The sequence below is a fragment of the Giraffa tippelskirchi genome, chromosome 9 (assembly GCF_054371585.1).
Source record: "Giraffa tippelskirchi isolate mGirTip1 chromosome 9, T2T-mGirTip1v1.2.pri, whole genome shotgun sequence".
NCBI classification, from domain to species: domain Eukaryota; kingdom Metazoa; phylum Chordata; class Mammalia; order Artiodactyla; family Giraffidae; genus Giraffa; species Giraffa tippelskirchi.
In genome coordinates, this window is record NC_137283.1 from 13,775,757 (window position 1) to 13,799,792 (window position 24,036).

The 24,036-nt window shown below is 39.7% G+C and overlaps 1 protein-coding gene across 40 annotated transcripts in view; it reads right to left on the reverse strand.

Annotated features, from left to right (window-relative positions):
- ULK4 (unc-51 like kinase 4) overlaps positions 1–24,036 on the reverse strand; it is a 477,098-nt gene that overhangs the window by 432,279 nt on the left and 20,783 nt on the right. For 31 of the 40 annotated variants that reach the window (XR_014064646.1, XM_081527572.1, XM_081527573.1 and 28 more), the window contains 8 exons: positions 22,721–22,836; positions 22,501–22,570; positions 21,062–21,158; positions 16,086–16,190; positions 14,266–14,326; positions 12,731–12,912; positions 11,805–11,851; positions 5,412–5,490 (listed from right to left, as the gene is read on the reverse strand). Coding sequence is in view for 39 of the 40 variants with exons in the window: in XM_081527572.1 (XP_081383698.1) it covers positions 5,412–5,490; positions 11,805–11,851; positions 12,731–12,912; positions 14,266–14,326; positions 16,086–16,190; positions 21,062–21,158; positions 22,501–22,570; positions 22,721–22,836 (757 nt within the window). In the remaining variant the exon portion in view is untranslated. The remainder of the gene's footprint in view (positions 1–5,411; positions 5,491–11,804; positions 11,852–12,730; positions 12,913–14,265; positions 14,327–16,085; positions 16,191–21,061; positions 21,159–22,500; positions 22,571–22,720; positions 22,837–24,036) is intronic. The other 9 variants (XM_081527570.1, XM_081527567.1, XM_081527561.1 and 6 more) reach the window with 1 other exon arrangement.

The window sequence follows — 24,036 nt, forward strand, 5'->3', positions numbered from 1 at the left end:
ACCTATTAATAGAGATAGGAACAAAACCCATACAATCACCTCTACAGACATCACAGAATCAAATTCAACACTCATTCATGTTAAAAAATATGCTAAAAATAAAGAATGTGGTACATGCTAATTTAACATGATTTTATACCAAAGCCAAGTATTAATGAAAACACAGAGGACTGAAAATTCTTTCATTGGTGAAAGGATTTTAAGGTTATACAACTGTTTTGGAAAACAGTTTAGATGACCCTGTGAAGTTGAACATACACGTATCCTATGACCTAGCAATTCTAACTCCTAGGTTTATCCAACAGAAGGCACATATAAGTGCATCAAAATGTTTTTACGAGATTTACCTGTAACAGCCAAACATGGCAAACAACCCAAATGTCCATCACTAGTGGTGTGACGGTGTAATGAAAAGGAATGACAGACACCTAAAATGAAAATGAATTTCACAAACATGACATGTGAGTCAATTTAAATATAACTCAGTAACAGGCAAAGTAACCACAGCATCAGAAGGGATGGCAGTAGTCACCTTTAGAGCACAGGGAGAGATCAGTGATCAGGATCAGGCACGAAGGATCTGGCATGCTGGCAATGTTCTGTTTCTTGAACCAGGGGCAGTTTCCTGAGTTTCCACTTTGCAAAAATTCACTGAGTGTGAAATTTATGTTTTGTGCACATTTCTGTATATTTGTAACACTTTAGTAAAAAGAGTATTACCATCTTTAATCCACAAAGAAAGCACAAAGCAATCCCTGAGTCTATAATCCCAAAATATGTAACACAAAAGGAAAAAATATATAACTATCTGAGATGGAACTCAGTCCAAAAGACTAATGCCTACAGAAGACTGAAATATACAAACATACATACGTAAATCCCTAATTTCTTAATACAAAAAAAAGAAACTCACTGGACAGAATTAAGACTACTAATGCACAACGTGTTATTCTGAATATTGGTCTATAAATTCATCCTGCCTTTGCTAAACACACTGTATTTTTGGATAACCAATTAGCTGGGATGGGAAAGTTCTAATGTAAGAAACATTACCAGCTGTAAATGAGAAAGGAATTATAGAATGAGAAAATTATCATTTTTGGAACCCTGAAGGACTAATGCCACTAAGTACTAATCATCGATGGATGCTACAACTTTTAAGAGCGATGGAAAAGTTCCAAATCTTAGCATTGACAACGCTTGAAGCTAGTGAGCAATCACACTACCACTAATAAGGAGGTTTTAGAAAAGGCAGAGGAACCAGAGATCAAATTGCCAATATCCGCTGGATCATCGAAAAAGCAAGAGAGTTCAAGAAAAACATCTACTTCTGCTTCATTGACTATGCCAAAGCCTTTGAGTGTGTGGATCACAATAAACTGTGGAAAATTCTGAAAGAGATGGGAATACCAGACCATCTGACCTGTCTCTTGAGAAACCTGTATGCAGGTCAGGAAGTAACAGTTAGAACTGGACATGGTTCCAAAGAGGAAAAGGAGTATGTCAAAGCTGTATATTGTCACCCTGCTTATTTAACTTATATGCAGAGTACATCATGAGAAACGTTGGGCTGGAAGAAACACAAGCTGGAATCAAGACTGCCGGGAGAAATATCAATAACCTCAGATGTGCAGATGACACCACCCTTATGGCAGAAAGTGAAGAAGAACTAAAGAGCCTCTTGATGAAAGTGAAAGAGGAGAGTGAAAAAGTTGGCTTAAAGCTCAACGTTCAGAAAACTAACATCATGGCATCTGGTCCCATCACTTCATGGGAAATAGATGGGGAAACAGTGGAAACAGTGTCAGACTTTATTTTTGGGGGCTCCAAAATCACTGCTGACGGTGACTGCAGCCATGAAATTAAAAGACGCTTACTCCTTGGAAGGAAGGTTATGGCCAACCTAGATAGCATATTTAAAAGCAGAGACATTACTTTGCCAACAAAGGTCCATCTAGTCAAGGCTATGGTTTTTCCAGTGGTCATGTATGGATGTGAGAGTTGGACGGTGAAGAAAGCTGAGCGCCGCAGAATTGATGCTTTTGAACTGTGGTGTTGGAGAAGACTCTTGAGAGTCCCTTGGACTGCAAGGAGATCCAATCAATCCATCCTAAAAGAGATCAATCCTGGGTGTTCAATGGAAGGACTGATGTTGAAGCTGAAACTCCAATACTTTGGCCACCTCATGCAAAGAGTTGACTCATTGGAAAAGACCCTAATGCTGGGTAGGATTGGGGGCAGGAGGAGAAGGGGACAGCAGAGGATGAGATGGTTGGATGGCATCACCGACTCGATGGACATGTGTTTGGGTAGACTCCGGGAGTTGGTGATGGACAGAGAGGCCTGGCGTGCTGCAATTCATGGGGTCGCAAAGAGTCGGACACAACTGAGCGACTGAACTGAACTGAACCAGACATTATAATATGCATCTTCCTGTGAGTCAATAGGAAACACAGAGCACCAACTAGGAAGAATTCCTACCCTTTCTCCATAGAACAACTTGAATTTAAGCAAGTTTACGTATCTAACAAGCAGTTCATGAGAAGTACAGGTGAGAGAGGACCACAAAGGATAGAATAAAACTTAACGAAACTCAGCTCTAGTTAAAACAAATGCCAGTTTGTCTTTGATAAATAAATGGCACTAAAAAATAATAGGAAAATGTTTGAAATTAAGGGAATTAATAGTCAATGTTCTCTAAATGCAGTACAGGACCTTGTTTCAGTCCTGATTCAATGAAAAAATACACAATGACATGTGTGAGACATCAAGGAAATCTGAACACTGACTGGTATTAAATATTAGGGAACCACTGCCAATTTTGTTAGCTGTGGTAACAGCATGGTGACTGTATTTTTTAAAAGCCTTTTCTGTTAGATACATATACTAGAGCACTTATGAGTACAATATGTCTAGGATTTTTTTTTAATACTATAGCGGGGGTTGGGGGGGTGGTAATTTCCCTGGCAGTCCAGTGGTTAGGATTCCACACTTTCCGCTGGGGGCTGGAGTTCAATCCCTGGTCAGGGAAACTAAGATCCAGCAAGCAGGCCACATAGCACCGCAAAAAAAAAAAAAAAAACTGTACCAAGGGGAGGGGGAGACGGAGGGAGGAGTCCAGAGAGAGGGAAAGAGACAGGGAGGGTGAGTGAGGAGTAAGACGACAGACAGACAGTATTCGTAAAGTTTCAGTAACTGCTGCAAGTGGTCTCAGTATTTCAGGCTCTCTGCTTTCAGGGATATTGAGACTTTCCATATTGAAAACGTTTCATGAAGGGATCAAACTAGAGTATCTGTTAATATTCCTTCCAGTTCTGAATCTTAAGGTTTTATATTCAATTTCCTAAAATCTATCCACTGCATGTTGAAGATTTAAATATATGTAACATAATATCATAATATTTATTTTAGATTATTACACATAAGAACCACAACAAACTCGGGGTGATAAATGCGTTGCTAGGAGGAAAACTATAAGAAGCTGGCTATATTTTTCTGTAGAAAACATAAGGAAGAATTTAATAAATGCTTCTAAATATATACAAGAGACCACAACTAGCTCTTTTCTGTAGCCAGTGATGGCAGAATAAGATGGAAGGGACTTAAACTGTATCATAAAAAAAGTAAAACAATTTTTCTCCATCCATCTCTTCTGTCTCCTTGTAACAAATTACACTGCTACACTTTCCTACCATTCTTCTAATCGTTTATTAAATCTTTTAACATGGACTGAATACCAGGTGTACACACGTAACTTGGCTGGCTAGGCACCATGGATTACAGTGATGAATAATGAGGTTCTATAAAAAGAGAATGAAACAGTGCCATTTGCAGCAACATGGATAGACAGAGATTATGATACTAAGTGAAGTAAGACAGACAGAGAAAGACAAGTATCATATGATAACACTTATATGTGGAATCTTTATTTAAAAAAAAAAGATAATACACATCAACCTATATACAAAAGAGAAATAGACCCACAGACATAGAAAAAAAACTTACAGCTACCAAAGGGGAAAGGGGTGGAGGAAAAATTAAGAGTTTGGGATTAACATATATATACTACTATACATAAAATAGATAACAAACAAGGACCTATTTGTATAACAAAGAAAACCATACTTAGTATTTTGTAATAACTTATAAGGGAAAAGAATCTGAAAAAAGGAGAGCTATAGACAGAAAGATATACGTACAACTGAATCACTTTGCTGGACATCTGAAAGTGACATTGTAAATCAATTATACTTCAATAAAAAAATAAAATTTTTAAAATTAATAAAATGAGGTCTATGCCTTTAAAATGCCTACAGGATCTTCAACCACGAGTTTCATTGAAACGTACTGGAGAAATCAAGGCACATCTCACACCTGAAATTTTATTAATGATTTACTGAAAAACTACGTATGAACACACAATTGTGCTACAGAAACCTCGTCTCAAGAGTTCTGAACCTAGGGCTCACAGATGGGCCTCACAGGAATCCTCATCTCCTGAAATGACTGCATTGTTCTCAAGAGACTGTCATGGCTTTCCTTAATCTAAAATGGTAATAATAGCCAATGGACTGGAACCACATCTCATGCAGCAGAAACCAAAAAAAGCAGGGAAAAGATGAACAAAGTGCCATGTACCTGCCAAGCTTCTTTCTTCCTGACGTTCTACCTTGTAAAACTTTGTTTCCAGTGTTCGAGCCTCCTCTAGTGGTTGTCTCAATTGCTACAGTCAATTGGTCTTAATGGCGGTGTACCTTGTAAAACTTTCCTGTGTTTGAGTGCCATCTCATGGTTGTTTCGATTGTTACAGAACTAAAAATTGTGTTGGATTCAATGCACGTGAACTTGGGCAAATTTCAGGAGATAGTGAGAGGCAGGGAGGCTTGGCGTGCTGCAGTCCACAGGATTTCAAAGAGTCAGACACGACTCAGTGACTGAACAACACAACACAAAAATCTTGTAAGCAATAACAGAATTTTAAAAAAGATGGCATTACAAAGTTGCACCCGACACAATCGAAAGTTATTTTGAAAATCCCTCATTATCCAACAGAAAATAATTCAAATACAGTATATGTTAATTCAAAAGTTTCCTAGATAGCTAAATACACACTGTTACTTTTTAAAATTAACATCGGCAGATATCCAAGAAATCTAGTTAATGAAACAAGCTTTATCCAAAAATTGTTGAAATCACGATGAATAGAGCCCAGGAGCCGTGTAACTCCACCACACCACCTTCAATAACTGACAGTTTTGAAGACGAGAGGCTGTGCTGAAGTGTGAAGGTCCACTGAGGTTACTTTATAGCGGCTGCCACAATCCACGAAAAACACGTAAGCGAAAGCTGCCTGTTCTAAAATTGAGAACATTCTCTGCCATTCATAACATTTCAGTAATAAAAGAAATTACCTCAATAACAGGTGCATTTTCCTGGAGCTCAGTTGTGTGCGAGGCCAGTAAACCAATCACCCGAGCGACCTTGGCCCTTCTGTAAACAGAGAGGAAATGGGTTTTGAAGTGGAGAGTTAGGACCAAGGAAATCAACCCCATTTAGTTACATTACACAACTGTCAGCATCAACATGAGAGAAAGGTGGAATGGGACAGGGTGAGCACACATTCCCCCACGTATGTGGCCCAGAGGAACGTCCCCTTGTGTACACAGGGAGGCGTGAACACAATGCCCTCTGCAGCACCATCTGTGTGCCCGCGTGCTCGGTCGCTCAGCCATGTCTGACTCTTTGCAGCCCCTTGGACTGTTGCCCGCCAGGCTCCTCTGTCCATGGGATTCTCCAGGCAAGAATCCTGGAGTGGGCTGCCATCGCCTCCTCCAGGGGACCTTCCTGACGCACAGATCAAACCTGCGTATCGGGCGTCTCCTGCACTGGCAGGTGGATTCTTTACCCATGAACCACCTGGAAAGTCCATTTGTAATGGTGACAAAAACTGAAGCTGTGCTTTAATAGTGAAATGGAAAGTAAAAATTTTTCAAAGGTCTTCGCCAGAGAGAGGAAAGAAATAGTAATTACCCCTTTCAGTATGTGAATGGTTAAATAAACTGGGTACATCCAGACAATGGAATATGTGGCACTAAAAAGAATGAGCTATCAAGCCATGAAAAGACATGGAGGAACCTTAAATGTGTGTTACTAAGGAAAAAAAGCCAGTCGGAAAAAACTACATACTTTATGATCTCAACTACATGACACTCTGGAAAAGGCAAAACTATTGAGGCAATAAAAAGTTCAGTGGTTAAATAAAAGTCAGAGGTACGAACAGGCAGAACACAGATTTGCTTATTATCCAATAAATACTGTATGATACCATAATGATGGCGACACATCAGTAAACACTGTCCAAACCCACAGAACGTACAACACTAAGAATGAATTGTACTGTAAAGTACAGAGTTCGGATGATTTTGACATGTCAGTCTAGGATCCTAATTTGTAACAAATGTCCTGTTCTGGTGGGAGATACTGATAACTGGAGAAGCAACACGTATGGGGGAGCAGAGGTATGTGGAAATCTCTCCACCGTGCCTTCAATTTGCTGTACACCTAAGACTGCTCTAAAACATAAATTCAATAAAAACCAAGAAAGGGTGAATTTCATCTCAATAAAAGAGCAAGAAAGCACAAGAAAATCCAGAGTCAAGAGATACAAAATCCCACATCCATCCTACAGGAGTTTCAGGAGCAGAAAAAGGATGAAATAGAGATGAAGAAATCATAAAGACAGAGAAAAGCCAAAGAAAGGCTAAAGCCTTTAAGAGACCGACTGGCAAGGAAAATTTGTAAAAAGATGTATCCTAGTAAAACGCTGCAGGCCTGCAATATAAAGAAAAATTCTTTTTTCACTGAAACACAGCATCACCCTGGTCATATGTAAGAGGAAGAAAGAGGTGGGCTGGGCCCTGAGTCTTCCGAAACTGCAGTCAGCGCATGAGAGAACGATGACATACGCCCCAAGGCACAAGGATGGGTGTGCTCCGAAGGTCCCGGGAGGCCTCATTCAGCCTGCTGGGCCTGAGCCCCAAAACCACAGCCAGAAAGTTTCAAAGGCAGGAGTAACTCCAGAAGCACAGCCTCCGAGAGACATTCTTCTTAAAAAAATTGTTTAATTCTGAAAGAAACCTAGCGAATGAAATCCAATCCATCAAGAAGTGAACTAATTCACAAATGGAGAAACTGTATTAAAAAAAAAAAAAAAAAAAACAACTGACAATGAGCATTTATTTTATTCAAGTATGAAACTATACCAAAAACTGGAAAACTCCTTCCTAGAATATGAATATCAAGGGAACCTAAAACAATCCTGAAAAACAAGAACCAAGTTAAAGTCACATTTTCTGATTTCAAAACTTACTACTAAACTATGGTAATTGAGACACTGCGACACTCACAGAAAGACAGATTTATAGACCCATGGAACAACAGAGCGCCCAGAAACAAACCCTCACCGTACGTGGTCAACACAATTATCAACGAGGCTGCCAACACCATTTAATGGGGGAGAGGGCAGTCCTTTCTAAACACAGTGCTGGGGAAACTGGATCTACATATACCAAAGAACGAACCTGGGGCTTCCCTGCTGGCTCACTGGTAAAGAACCCACCTGCCAGTGTAGATGACATGAGTTTGACCCCTGGTTTCAGGAAGATCCCAAATGCCGCAGGGCAACTAAGCCCACGCACCACAACTACTGAGGCTGAGCTCTAGACTCCAGCAGCTGCGACTACGGAAGCCCTCACACCCTAGAGCCTATGTTCTGCAACAAGAGAAGCCACCGCAATGAGAAGCTTGTGCACCACAGCTAGACAGTAGCCCCTGCTTGCTGCAACTAGAGAAAGGCCCAGGTGGCAACAGCCAAAAATAAATAATTTTTTTTTAAAATGAACAAACCTGGACTCTTACCTAACACTGTATGGGAAAAAAAAAAAAACTCAAACTGGATAAAAAACCTAAGCATAAGAGCTAAAACTATAAAACTCGTAATTCAATTCAGTCGCTCGGTCAAGTCCAGCTCTGTGACCCCATGGACTAGGGCATGCCAGGCTTCCCTGTCCTTCACCAGCTCCAGGAGCTTGCTCAAATTCAAGTCCATTCAGTCGGTAATGCCATCCAACCATCTCATCCTCTGTCATCCCCTTCTCCTGCTGCCTTCAATTTTTACGGTCATGATTTTCAAACCCTGCATATTTTTCTTAGTAAATGAAGACATTCTGACTGGAGTGGAATAGAGGTTCCGGTACACTTGCAAATGAGTTTGTGTCTGTGTATGGGCCTTTTATATAAAAATCTTTTATATAAGGAAGTGTAGAAACACTCACATTACTGATGGACACTGTACAGGCAGAACAGAAGCCTGTCCTAGAGAAGACCAGAGTCCTGGGGCTTGTCTCTGAAACAAGGGGTGACTTAGTAGTGACCCCCGAGGTCAGAGGAATTTGAAATGGGGTTTCCCACCAAGCATGGAGGCTGGTAGTCCTGTTCAGACTTAGAAACATTCCAGTAAAGAGTGCAGCGTAGAAAAAAACATAAATGTAAAAAGCTTTATGCATTGGATTTGGCAATGATTTCTCGACTAGGACACTAAAATCACAGACAACAAAAGAAAAAAATGAAAAACCTGGTTGCATCAAAATTTTTAAATGTATGCATCAAAGAAGACTATCAACAGAACAAAAAGGCAACGCACAGAATGGGAGAAAGTATTTGTTAAGTCATGTACCTGATACAGGGTTAATATCCAGAATACATACAGACATTACTGGTCATTAGTGAAATGCAAATCAAAACCACATTGTATATAACTCCATACCCATTAGAAGAGCTACTACCAAAAAGAAAAGAAAAATGGAAAAAACTAAGGGTTGAAGAGGATGTGAACAAACTAGAACCCTCATGCATTGGTGGTGGGAATGTAAAATAGTGCAGACACTGTGTAAAATAGTATGACGGTATTCTCAAGAAACTGAACAAAACATTATCAAATAATCCAGCAATTCCACTCCCAGGTATGTTACCCAAAAGAACTGAAAGCAGGAACTCAGACAGGTATTTGCACACCAGTGCTCACAGCCACACTATCTGCAATAGTCAAAGTTAGCAGCAACCCCGGTGTCCATCAACAGATGAAAAGATAAACTGTGGCATACACATATGTGGAATATCATTCAACCCTTAAAAAGGAAGACATTCTGATCCATGCTGCAAGACAGATGAATGTTGAAAGCATTAAAGTAAGTGAAATAATGCAGACACCAAAGCACAAATGGATGATCTCACTTCTATCAGGTACCAAGAAGATGGAAATTCATAGAAACAAGAGATAGAACTGAGATTATCACGGGCTTCGCAGAGGAAGGATCAGGATTTAATGGTTACTGGATAAGAGCTTCTGTTTGGAACTGAAAAAAGTTCTGGAAATTGACAGTGATCGGTTGCAAAACATCAGTACTACAATATACGTAATGCCATTGAGTTATACACTTAAAACGGCTAAGTGATAAATTTTGTTATGTACCTTTTATAATAAAATTTCTTAAATTACAATATTATGCACTATCTGTGAAGTATACCTCTGTAAAGTTGATTGACAAAGGTGATGCTGGGAAAGACTGAGAGCAGGAGGAGAAGGGGGCAACAGAGGATGAGATGACCAGATGGCACTGTCGACTCAACAGACAAGAGGCTGAACCAACTCAGGGAGACAGTGAAACGCAAGGAAGCCTGGCATGCTGCAGTTCATCTGGTCATAAGAGTACAACACGACTTAGCAACCGAACAACAAACAATAAGATTTTATAAATGTTCACCATTATGAGTTCTAACAAAAGGGCATTTTTATACAAAGTGACTGAGAACGCAGGCTGATATGTTTCTACAGAGCATTTCTGCAATTTATCAGAAGTCACAAAAATTATCTATTGCTCTCTACCCATTCATTCTAATTCTACAAATCTGCTCTGAGAGGAAAAAGAAAAAATACATAGGAACAAAGATTTAAGCACAAAAATGTTCACCAGTGTATTATTTACAACATTATAATACTATCCAAAATTAGGGGCAGGGTAAATAAAATGATCAAATATTCATAGCTTACAAAAAGAGGCATACCACAAAAAAAATCCTGGGCAAAAAAATTAATGACATGAAAAACATATAATATGTTATACAAAGGGAAGAGAAACTTACAAAATTACACCACATTATTTTTCATTTTGTTTTCCTATATGCAGACCACCACCAAGGAGCGAGCATACCTACTTCAACAAAGGTTATCCCCTAGCTGAGTTAAAGACCCTTATCATATGCTGTCAAGGTGATAAGACCTGGATCAGAAAAAGCCTCACTGGAAGAAGTAGTATTTGAATGGACAATGAGAGTAAAATAAGACTCCGAGCAGAGGGCTCATCTAGCCATCATTTTCCTCAAATTAAAACTGTTTTACAAGTAAGTGAAAGAGGCTCAGTTGTGTCCAGCTCTTTGCGACCCCATGGACTATACAGTCCATGGAATTCTCTAGGCCAGTGGGTAGCCTTTCCCTTCTCCAGATCTTCCCAACCCAGGGATCAAACCCAGGTCTCCTGCATTGTAGGCGGATGCTTTACCAGCTGAGCCACAAGGGAAGCCCAAGAACACGGAAGTAGGTAGCATTTCCCTTTTCCAGCAGATCCGCCCAACCCAGAGATCAAACTGGGGCCTCTTGCATTGCAGGTGGATTCTTGACCAACTGAGCTATCAGGGAAGCCCATTTTACAAGTAAACTTCAATCTACAAAACAGAAAAAAACAGTAGTACCTGGAAAGGATTAAGTGTCTGTTTTTAAAAGTCAGCAGGGGGCACCCCATTCAAAGGTGTAATTTGAGTCTCAGCTGAAGGGTTAGATGATGTTTCTTTTCACTGAGCATACCACAATCCTTCTCAAAGTTTAGTAGTTCATTCAGTGGTAAAGAATCTGCCTGCCAATGCAGGAGACACAGGTTTGATCCCTAATCAGGGAAGATCCCACATATCTCGGAGCAACTAAGCCTGTGCGCCACAAATGTTGAGCCTGTGCTTTAAAACCTGAGAACCTCAACTATTGAGCCCATGTGCGGCAACTACTGAAGCCCACATGCCTAGAGCCCATGCTCTGCAACAAGAGAAGTCACTGCAGTGAGAAGCCTGCCTGCCACAATGAACATCCAGCACAGCCAAAAATAAACTAATTAAAATTATTTAAAAAAGAATATTCTAAAGAGTAACCATGAGTAAAGTTTTAGAGTAGTTTATAAAACCTTACAATTGTATTTATAATATTAGGATAAGGATAGCTCAGTTGGTAAAGAATCTGCCTACAATGCAGGAAACCCTGGTTCGATCCCTGAGTCAGGGAAGATCCACTGGAGAAGGGGGAGGCTACCCACTCCAGTATTCTTGGGTTTCCCTTGTGGCTCAGCTGGTAAAGCATCCGCCTGTAATGCAGGAGACCTGGGTTTGGAAGATCCCCTGGAGAAGAGAAAGGCTACCCACTCCAAAATTCTGGCCTGGAGAATTCCATGGACTGCATAGTCCATGGGGTCCCAAAGAGTCAGACACGACCGAACGACTTTCAATTTCACTTTCATTTTTAAACTTAACAGTTGGAATGGTACAGAAAGGACTATGATTCAGAGTTATCATTACTTTAGAATATTTTGTAGTATTTTGTAATAAGTATTTTAATAAACATGTTTTAATAAACATGTATGTTTTAACTACTTAATACTTTACTTAATAAAATAAGAATAATTTATTAAAATATAAATGTTACTTACATATCCCAGTTTGGTGCTATTCGCAAATGCTGGATTAGCAACTGGAACTAGAATATAAAAATTAAAATGTATTTCAATCATGAAATGAGACAGCAATTGACCACTAAGTTAACAAATCAAACCTATATACAAATGAAGTGCAAATTCCACACCAGGGAAGTAATTATTTACAAAGATGCAAAAGCCCTGAATATACTGGATAAAAACTAAGAAACAAGTACGTCCAGTTTCTCCAACTCAATTCTATTCTCTAAACATGCCACTGCCCCTTACCCCACAAACATAAATACCAAATAAGGAACTGTAACACGACTCTGCAAGAAAATAAACTTAAATTTTTTCAAGGTAGTTCCCCAGTGAAGGCCCAGAAAGGAAAATGCACCAGAACACTCTAACTCCTTTCTGAGGATGACTTCAAAAGCTCTGCCAAATTCCCGTGGTTTCATTGATGAGCCAAGAGAGCCCAAGAAATAACATTATCAGAGGAAGAGGGAAAAAGGCTTCGAGACTCAACTCCCCATTCAGTGTCACATCGGAAACCTTGGAGTTCGCCAGGAAGACCCAGGAAAAGAGCCCCTATTCCACATGGGCAGCTCACTCCAGCAGCTGATGAAAACATCGCTCTCTTATTTCACTGATGAAATAAATCTTACAATTACTACAAGTTAACGTAAAATGCAAGCGGAGTGTTACCAAAGCAGCTCTTCAAAGTCAATGTCGATTCAAATGCTTTTAGATCTAAGCGTTAAACAGAGGACAACACTGGCAAACCTGTCATCTTGATAAATCACTTTTTTCACTTTACTTAAATTGAGTTAGTATTTTAATGCTTGTTTTTCTCTCTATAGAAATAAAAAAGTTAAGTGCAGAAGGCAGGCAGCAAGGACATGAAAAGAGTATTTGCTTCCCAATATTTAGAAACCCACCAGGGGGCAGTGGAGGAGCCTGGTGGCCACCTGCCTGTGCCCAGCTGCCACGCACAGGTAGCAGAGGAGATTCAGCTTGGCTCGCGAGGCCCCCGTGCTCTTCTCAGTGGAGTCAATCTGCGAGCACACTTGTTGCAGAAAATCATTCCAATCCTGGTCTTCTAGAAATACTAATTGATCCACTGCAGAAGAAAGAAAATAGTAAAAGTGGGGATTATGTGAAAAAAGCTTGCCAAAAATGTTGCAAGAGAAAGTAGAACACAGAATCTCAATAGCTAACGTGAGGGCAAAGAAAATCCTAACTTTACACTATCAAAACCAGAAACACTCTAAAGATGTCCCTACTTTTAGTTACTCTTCTATAGTCTTCTATTTTTCTACCCATGGAGATGTTTTAAACTATGTCAACGGAAAACTAGGCTTCAAAAAACAAGGCAGATGCCTAAATTTAGTAGAATTTTCTTGCAACCAAGAGCATAACAAAATGCAAAGTTAAATAAAACTGTACTATGAAAAAAACAAGATGGCCTTTACATAAATAAAGCAACCTAGTCTTAAAATATTGGAAAAGCCAAAATTTCTATAGTTGTTATGAAGTTTCAGTGAAATGACTAGTAAATGTAACTAGGTTAATACAGAGCTGAAACCATCTGGGAGTGCCACCTCCAAAAGCCTACAAACAAAAGGCAAAAACTGGGAAATGAAACGCCAGCTAAAATTAATGTAATTTCACCTAATCTCTATATTTAAACAAAATAAGCTTTAACAATAATTTCTTACAATAATTCAAACTAAAGTGGAAAAGGGAAGGAATATTTCGAGATAAACCCGTCTTAGTTTTCATAAATTGTGCTTCTACTTGGAATGCTTAAAACGTGAACATAATTTATTTTACATTTACTTTGATTTCAATTTTTAGATTCTACTCCAGCTATGATGAAGAATCTTTCCAGGTCTAGTTTAAAATATAATTTATCAAACAAAATACATCAAAATTCAAGGTATTAAAAAAATTCTTACACTCACCCTAAATAAGACTGTCCATTAGGAAAAAAGAAGAGAAACAATCACCCTTCAAGTCTCTCCAGGTCTACATCATCCCTACAAAAATGAGCCATCTGATTCCAATTACAACTGCCCCACTCCCTCACGTAGAAATCTCGATTCCTCCTTTACGGTTTCTAACTCTCTGTACCCACAACAGCACGATTAATGTTGGAAATTCAACTGGCTTTTAAGGTCCAGGGTGGGAGAAGGGCCCACACACACAACAGGAAAACCCACCCAGCTTCACAGAAACTTTCCTGCCCAGAAGAGTACATGGCAGCCTGGACCCAGCTGAGTAAGGCAAACGCTAACACAAGAGGATTATAGGTGGTTTATACAACAATGCCTCAAGAAAATAGCCAGCTGGCAGGAAAATAACAATTTAGCCATTCATAAATGAAATATTCCATTTACAATTAAATTTTATATTTGTATCTGTATCTGTCTGCCATGAATTTACGTGTTTGATAAGCCCTTTAGGATCCTACCTGAATGTGCTGGTAGATGCAATATTTTTGGATCATATTTAATTGGTGGTTGTTTCATTATCTGTGGTTAAAAAAAAAAAACCTTTTGAGATGGGTATCTGTCTCCTGATGTATCTCCTATTCAGTTCCATTCAGTCGCTCAGTCATGTCCAACCTTTTGTGACCCCATGGACTGCAGCATGCCAGGCTTCCCTGTCCATCACCAACTCCCGGAGCTTACTCACACTCATGTCCATCAAGTCAGTGACGCCATTACAAATCAATGAGGACAGAGAAAAATAACGTAAAATGCAACAGCAAAAAGAACAAGCATTCAACAGAGCCCTTTCAGATTAATACACAAATACAAGTGATAAGGCATAAAATAAAATCATTTCAATTGATGTCTGCAATAAAATAAAACTTCATGGAAAAGCGTCAGTCACCCTATCTTGGCTTACTCTTAAGCTAATTTACTTCTAGGTTAGAAATTTAGTTATTCAATAAATATTTATTGACTACCTGTCAAGGCAAAGCACTGTGCTAAGTGCGAAGGGGGAGAGAAACACATAGAAGACGTGATCCAACTGCCAGAGAGCTGACACTCTGGTTGGAAAGATAAGACAAGCATCTGTCAAACAACAGAAAAAACATGAAATATTTATATTAGAATGCACAATTACAGACTTCAGAGAAATGTTTCTAAGAAACTAGAGGATCAATAAGGACTTTAGGTTTGATGCGGTCAGGATTTACGGAATAGCTGGAAGGTGGGCTGAGGTCTTGAACAGAAGACCATATAGTTTTCTCAAGCAAAATGAAGACTACATGTAGCAGTTGGATCCATGAGTTTGGGTTACCTGGGGGATGTAACTGTGACACTTTTAATTTAAAAATTCAACCCTCATTTCTATGTCTAACTTTTCCAAAAACTCCCTAAGGAGCATTTTTTAAAACTTTTCCTGGTAGTATTCTAACCAAAAAATGCATAACGTCATTTCTAATCATGAGAAATGCTTAGGCAAACCCAAGCTGAGGGACATTCTACAAAATACCTACCCAGTACTGTACTCTTCAAAGTATCAAGATCATAAGTGAAGTCGCTCGGTCATATAAGACTCTTTGAGGCCCCACGGACTGTAGTCCACCAGGCTCCTCCATCCATGGAATTTTCCAGGCAAGGGTACTGGAGTGGGTTGCCACTTCCTTCTCCAGGGGATCTTCCTGACCCAGGGATCGAACCCAGATCTCCCACACTGCAGGCACACGCTTTACCGTCTCAGCCACCAGAGAAGCCCAAGATCATAAGAGACAAGGAAAGAGTAAGAAATTACCACAAGACCATGGAGTACAAGGACCGATTGGAGGCAAAAGAACCAACTGTAACGTGGGATCCTGGCACAGAAAAGGGACTCCGGTGGTACAAGTGATAAAATTCGAGTAAGTTCAGCGGTTACTAGCACTGTACCAACGCCAGTCCCCTAGCTCTACTAACCATGCTATGTTCCTGAACAATATTAACACTAAGAGAAGCTGCATACAAGCTCTCCATCTCTCACCACCACCTGCCCTGCAATCCTAACCGCCTATGAGAGCTATGGTCTCTCCGTGATCAGCCCCCCACCCCAGCCTGGGGAGCGCTGCTCATTGACACGTGCCTTCACCACACACCATCAGGGAGAACGTCTGCAGTCACTCACCTAAGTAAGTACGGGCAAGTGGCAAGAAAGAGAGAAAAGCAACAACCACAAGAATCAGGGGAGAAGGTAAGACTGGGGAATGAAAACGTCACCCAGATTCCAGCCCCAGGGTGGTAGGGTGTCTTTGGGGTCTTTCCGCACCTTCGGGTTGTCAATGATTGGGGTGATGACGAGATCTGAGTCTGTGTAGATAAGCTCTCTCATCCGGGACTCCAGCTCCTGCTGACTCATGTGGCCACTTGCAGTCTGGAACAGTAACAAGAATGAGACCGCTTCTGTGAGTGGGTGTGCTCAGTCGCTTCAGTCGTGTCCGACTCTTTGCAACCCTATGCACTGCAGCCGGCCAGGTTCTTCTGTCCGTGGGATTTCCCAGACAAGAACACTGGAGTGGGCTGCTGTGCCCTCCCCTCCAAGCAATCTTCCCATCCCAAGGACTGAACGCTCCTCTCTTGCAGCCCCTGCACCGGCAGGCGGATTCTCTCCCACTAGCGCCACCTGGGAAGCCTGTGTCCCTGTGACGAGTGAAGAGCTTTAAGAGGCGGAGTCAGTAACATGCTAAGCAGACGCCACTGAAAAAGGTCACCTGTATCGATGGACCTGCACTGCTCCTCAAAACACTTCCACAGACAGTCTCATCTGATCTTCATGAAAACCCTATATCTACTGTATTATTATTCCTGTTTTTACAGGTGAAAAAAACAAAGCTCAGAAAAAGTAGCTGACTTGCTTGTGTTCACCACAAAGGTTGGTTAGAGCTACGAAACAGATCTTCTATAGTCTGATGTGCTCAACTATGAAGAGGCAAACTGATCTTACAATCATCAGCATGTTTTTTTATCTTTCGTCTACCAAAAATTAATCTATTTCTGCTTTACCAAATAGTCAATATAAAGCTTAAATTACAGTATAAAAAAATTCCAGGCTGAAGTAGGTATTAAACGCCTATATCTTTATAAATACCAAAGTAGAATTGATATGTAATGAAAACGAATAACTAGATGTTCCCTTTCAGTTATTCAAGATGCTTCTTTGTGCTCTTCTTAAATTCAATTTTTATTCCTAGTGCTATTGCCTTAAGTGTTTCACATCAGAAAAAAGAAATTGGATTTATGCATTAAGAACATCCACTGAAACTCTGACCAACAAATTGATAACCAGAAAATCAAATCAGTAGAGTGAAAAATAAGTAGAAAAATAAACTATTCAAAACTAAGGTAAAGGACAGAATAATTAGCTAATAAAGTTCCTGGAAACCACAACCACCACTTTGCAACTTAGAAGACAGAATATTAGAGACTCATGAAGAATTAGGAGGAACTTTTGTAAAAAATGCTCAAAAAAAATTTAAGAACACAGACTTTCAAAACAGAAAAACTCAAAAGAAAAGCCAAGATGAAATCAACTGAAAAACTTTTAAAAGGATCTAAGAATTAGTAAAGTAGATCAATTAGAAAACTATGTATCTAAAAATTAATTTCATACATACACAGTGAATGTATGCACAAAAACAGGTTATAAAAATACCATATATCAATGACAGTAGAAAAAATAAACTGTTAAATTAAATGCTCAGGAATAAATTAATCAAAAGGTACAATGAGGTCTTACTTATTAAATGAAAAAAATATTTATAAAATTATGTTCCTTTGTTTAAAAATGAATAGACATGTATAGAACAAAAAGTAGTTATATCAAAATGTAACCAGTGGTTACTCTAGGTAGTAATTAAATTACAAGCAGTTTTTTATTCTCTTTGTCCTCTTCTACATTTGCCAAGTTTTCTACAATTTTTGGAATTGAATAAAAAGCATCAGGGATCATTTAAAGAATTATAAAATCTAAGCTCCCTTATCAGTTCAGTCGCTCAGTCATGTCCGACTCTTTGCAACCCCATGAATCACAGCATGCCAGGCCTCCCTGTCCATCACCAACTAGTAATTCTGTAATTAGTGCTTGAATATTCTCAATAAGATGATTACAAACACTCCTCTACAATAAACATCTGACAAAAGAAATTCAACATTTATTGCATTTCAGAATGCATCTTTTTACTTTTACACTGATTCCATATCTCCCATTTAACAAAACATGTATTAGCACAGGGAGATTTTATTATAACCTTTTACCATTTCATTTCAATGCAAAATTAAGTTTCACATGGTTCAAATGCATTTCACATTACATAAAAATTACGGTAAAAATTAAAAGCGATTATATCTACCAAGCAAAAAGTACAATAAAAGATAACATGGAAAAATATTTAATTCAAAATATTTCTGCATTCAAAACAACTATGATTGAAAGAAACTAAAGAAGGCCTAAATAAGTAGAAAGAGATCCCATGTCCGTGGAGGCAAACTATACTGCTAACATGGCTGCTGCTGCTGCTAAGTCGCTTCAGTCGTGTCCAACTCTGTGTGACCCCATAGACAGCAGCCCACCAGGCTCTGCCGTCCCTGGGATTCTCCAGGCAAGACCACTGGAGTGGGTTGCCATTTCCTTCTCCAGTGCATGAAAGGGAAAAGTGAAAGTAAAGTCGCTCAGTCATGTCCGACTCTTCGAGACCCCATGGACTGCAGCCTACCAGGCTCCTCCGTCCATGGGGTTTTCCAGGCCAGAGTACTGGAGTGGGGTGCCATTGCCTTCTCCGCTAACATGGCAATACTCCCCAAAGTGACCTAGATATTCAACATAATTGTTCTCACAATCCCAGATGGCTTCTTTTCAAAACCTGTTGAACTGATCCTAAAATTCCAATGGAAATTTAAGAGACCCAGAATAGACCAAGAAAAAAAAAAAAAACTTGAAAAAGAACAAAGTCAAGAATCATACTTCCTAATTTCACAACTTACTAAAAAGTCACAGTGCCCAAGACACTGTGCTACTAGCATGAGGAAAGAATCAGTCAGTGGAATAGAACTAAGAGTGCAGAAATAAACCTTTGATTTAAGTTAATTAACATTCAACAGGGCTCCCTTGATAGATCAGCTGGTAAAGAATCCTCCTGCAATGCAGGAGACTCCGGTTCAATTCCTGGGTCAGGAAGGCCCCCTGGAGAAGGGATAGGCTACCCACTCCAGTATTCTTGGGCTTTCCTGGTAGCTCAGCTGGTAAAGAATCTGCCTGCAATTCATGAGATCCTGGTTCTATTCCCAGGTCAGGAAGTTGCCCTAGAGAAGGGAATGGCTACCCACTCCAGTATTCTGGCCTGGAGAATTCCATGGACAGAGGAGCATGGTGGGCTGCAGTCCATGGGGTTGGAAAGAGTCGGATATGACTGAGTGACTAAGCACAATATCCAACAAGAATTCTAAGACATTTAAACGGAGAAGGAAGAGCCTTCTAAACAAATGGTGCTGAGGCAACTGGATATCCACACGTAAACCAATGAAGTTGGATGGACCGCCTTACCTCATGACATATACAAAAAATTAACTCAAAATGGATCGCAGACCGACATGTAAGAGCTACATGAAGAAACAAACCTTCATGACCTGAGAGTTGGCAACTGTTTCTTAGTTATGACATCAAGGGTACAGGCAACAACAAACACAAAAAAGATAATTTAGTCTACATCAAAATTAAAAACAATTGTGGTTCAAAGGACTCCATCAAGAAAGGGAAAGAACAATTCACAGAATGGGAGAAAATGTTTATAATCATGTATCTAAAATACATAAAGAATTCCTACAACTCAATAATGGGCAAAAGGATTACATAGACATTCTTCCAAAGAAGATATAAATTCCCAATAAGCACTCAAACAGATGCTCAGTATTATTAGCCAACAAAGAAATGAAATCAAAACTACAGTGAGATATAATCTGACACCCACTAGAGCGGCTGTAATAACAGAGACAATTGCAGTACTGTTCACAATAGCCAAAAGGTTGAAGCAACCCAAGTGTCTATCAAAAGATGAACGAATAAATTGGCACAAACACACAATGGAATCTTTTTCAGCCTGAAAAAGGAATGAAATTCTGATACATGCTACAAGATAGATGGACCATGAAGACACTACGCTAAGTGAAACAGTCCCGATACTAAAGGACAAATATTGCGTGATTCCACTTACGTAAGGTTACTAGGCAAATTCACAGAGGCAGAAAGTAGAATAGTGGTTGTCAGGGTCCGGGGGAATGTGGGGAATGCGCAGTACTGACGGTTACATAACAATGTGACTGTATTAACACGCCACTGAACTCCCACTAAAAAATGGTTAAAATGGTAAATTTTCTGTAATGTATCTTTTAGCACAATTTTAAAATCTACTGACTGGCAGGCAGTAACAAGTTTTGGTAAGTATGTGAAAACTGGAACCCTCACACACTGGTGCTGAGAATGTAAAATGGTGCAGCTGCTTTGGGAAACGATTTGGCAGTTCTTCAAAAGGTTAAAAAGAGTTACCATATGATGTAGCATAGAATACATACCCACACAAAAATGTACACAACCGTTCACAGCAACATCACTCAGAAGAGCCAAAAGAAAACCACCCATGTGTCCACAGACTGATGAATGGAAACATAAAATGTGGTATATACAACAGAATATTATCAGGCAATGACAAGGAATACAGTATTGATTCATGCTACAACTTGGATGAATCTTAAAAAACATTACATTAAGTAAAAAAAAACAGGCACAAAGGATCCCATATTGTATGATCTATTTAAAGGAAATATCCAGGACAGGCATATTTATAAAGACAGAAAGCAGGTTAGTGGTTGCCTAGAGCAAAAGGTTAGAGAAACTGGAAGAAGACAGGAGTGACTGCTAATGGGTACACAGGGCTTCTCTGTGGGATGATGAGATTAACTGTGGTGATGACTGCATAACTCTGTGAGTATGCTAAAAGCCTCTGAATTATACACTTTAAATGGGTGAATTGCATGGTGTGTCAATTACATCTCAATAAAGCTGCTATCAAGAAAACACCTATGAAGCACCTCTCTCTTAAGAGTACTTACTAGAAAAACCAGTGATCATCAAGGAAGATGACTTAATTGTAAATCTTGCAATTACAAACATAGTTCACAGATTAACTTGCAATTATTCTTGTGAGTCTCTGTTATCTTGCATAAAAAAAAATTAAAAATTCTATCTTTGCTTACTTTGGTCAAGGGAGAAGTCTTCTGTGGTGAATTCTGAGTCACAGCATCACCAGGACTTAATGCCACTGCAGTGCTGGTTCTTGGAGTAGGACGAGAACTGAAAAATGCACGCCAGTTAACATTATTCAAGGGGCTTCCCAGGTGGCACTAGTGGTAAAGAATCTGTCTGCCAATGCAGGAGACATAAGAGACCCTGGTTTGACCCCTGGGTTGGGAAGATCCCCTGGAGTAGGAAATGGCAACCTGCTCCAGTATTCTTGCCTGGGAAATCCTAAGGACAGAGGAGCCCGGTGGGCTACAGTTCATGCAGACACAAAGAGCTGGACAAGGCTGGTCAACTGGGCATGGATGGCATGGCATGCTATATACAGTATTCTGTTTTAACTAGAGGCTTAAAAAATGTTATTTTTTTAATGCCTACTGATCTAGGCAGGACTTACATTAATGAAATAGCTCAGATATTCTACAAAGCATGGAAAATGTTTATAACTTTTTTTCATAAAATGTTTGAACTGGTAAATTACTTTGGTACCTACTTAGTAACAAGTTGTAATCCTCATCTGTTTTTAATGATTCCTCCCACACTTATCAATGGATGCCATACTCCAGGGCCACTCCATTACATCCGGGTCTCTGAGTTTCAGTTTTTGGCATTTTAAGAAATTCTTCCATATAAACCATATGGTCTTTTTGTGACGAATTCCTTCAAATTTCTAAATGTCACCTCTCCTCCACTTACCTGCCTTTGTATTCATTCATTAAACAAGTACTTACTTAGGTCACAAAATTTACCAGAGATTGTACAAATTTTTAACTGAACTTAAAATGCCTAAGATGTATAGACAAATTTAACATACCTTATATTTAAATATGGGTAAAATAAATCAGGAAATTTTAGTTTATTATTATAACTCCTATGTCATGAAATTAAACTATGAGGCTGAACCTATAAATAAACTATAACACTTAATATTTACACATTATTAAAATTTTAAATACATTGGCCTAATCATTTTAATTACCATTCCGATTTTATTATTTCAATGATTGCAAATAGTTTAAGCCTCCCAGATAAAACTACATTTAAAGAAAAACATAATCTGTTCTTTCCTATAAGTCTTTATGCAAATAAAGGAGTCCAACTTTTGAAATTTTAAATTCAATTTTACTTGCAGTAGAAGTACAAAATAAAGAAGTTTTAACCCTTATAAATAGAAAAGATAAGGTGGTTTGGTTAAAAATTTTAAAACTACCATGGGAAGTCTACATTCCACTGGCCAGCACTGAACAGTAACTTGCGAGGAGAGCGAAATGGGAATGCGGCATTTATCCCTGTCCTTTATTTCTGTGCAACGTGGTTCGCCACCAGGACAAGACGCTTTAAGAAGATGTAGCTTTCACCTCCCATAGACTCCTCGCCACTCTGTTATTCTACATACCTGAGAAGAAACATGGACTCATTCAGTGGACCCCCAAGGGTACTCTTAGGCCGCAACTCAGATGGATTTTCTGTGGCAGGAAGGTAAAACAATATCCATAAGTGAACAAAAATATGAGCAAGGTATGATGTAGACAGAGATTTGGAGAAAGATGACACAAATTAGGGGCTGTCAGAAACAGTGTCCTGAGCAGCAGGAACACGGTCAAATGAAAGCTCACCTAGCCTGCAGGAGTGACTGAGTCGCTGCCCACTCTTCTCCCCCTTTGTCTGTCCACCTTGAGGGCTCTTCAGAAGTTTCATGGCATCTTGGGACCCAGAATATTCCATGTTTCTGCTGTTTAACAAGAGAAACTCAACTCAATCAAGCTTACTACTGAGCTTTCTACAGTTTTCTGTTTCAAACAAGAGGCTGGCAAAGTTACTTAAGTTGCACAGGACATTTGGCCAAACTATGGAATTAGAAAGGTAGTATTTTCCCTTGAGTAACTAAAATGAGCACTTACTGTGTGCAAGGCACTGTACTAAGAAGCCTATAAAATTTATCCCTGAAAAATAAACAGCAGCAGGCCAACAGGAGAAGTAAACCAGCACTCGAAGTATCAGTGAGCCAGTAATGAGCTTCCCTTTTATTTCTGCCCTTCCAGTGTTGCCAGCCCTGGGCTCAAAGAAGCCCCACGAGAATCCTCTATTTCTGTTCCAAGGAATAGGAAAGGGAATCCCTAAGGGTCAGAGCAGGGGAAATACCCTAGTTTTTTGTTTGGTTTTTGGTTTTTCTTATTCCCTTTCATCCTGCCCCAGCATCCAGGTAATCTTGCAGCAGACATTTCTGGCCTACGCCTAAAATCCTGCGGGAGGAACATCCTCTTTTCTAACCAGAGAGCTATGATCCCAAGAAAGTGAGGCAAATCTCTCTGTTCTCTTACTTTTCCTCTCATCCTCCTCCTGTCACTTGGTCCCAAACACATCCATCAAGACATAAAAACAAACACCATTAGTAAGTGTGGTTCTCAGTGGGAAGGCAAGGTTGCCTCAATATTTGAAAACCAATTTATGTAAGAGTCCATAAAGAGAATCTAAAGGAGAGAAACCACATGATCGTATCTACTGATACAAAAAGGCATTTGACGTTTACTAATAACATTCGTTTCCAACTGCAAAGGGGAAGTTACAAAACCCTCCAGCTCATCGTGTGTGTGTGTGTGTGTGCGTGCGTGTGCGCGCGTGCTCTGTTGTACCCAACTCTTGCGACCCCAAGGTCTATAGCCCACCAGGCTCCTCTATCCATGGGGATTCTCCAGCCAAGAATACTGGAGTGGGTTGCCATTTTCCTTCTCCAAAGGATCTTCCTCATCCAGGAATTGAACCCGTGGCTCTTGCATCTCCTGCATTGGCAGGCAGGTTCTTTACCACTTGCACCACCAGGGAAGACCATCGCACTTAATGCAGAAAGGCTGAATGCATTCTAAAATCAGAAACCAGGCAATGGGAATGAACACCATCACCCCTCATACATTCAGTTCAGTCGCTCAGTTGT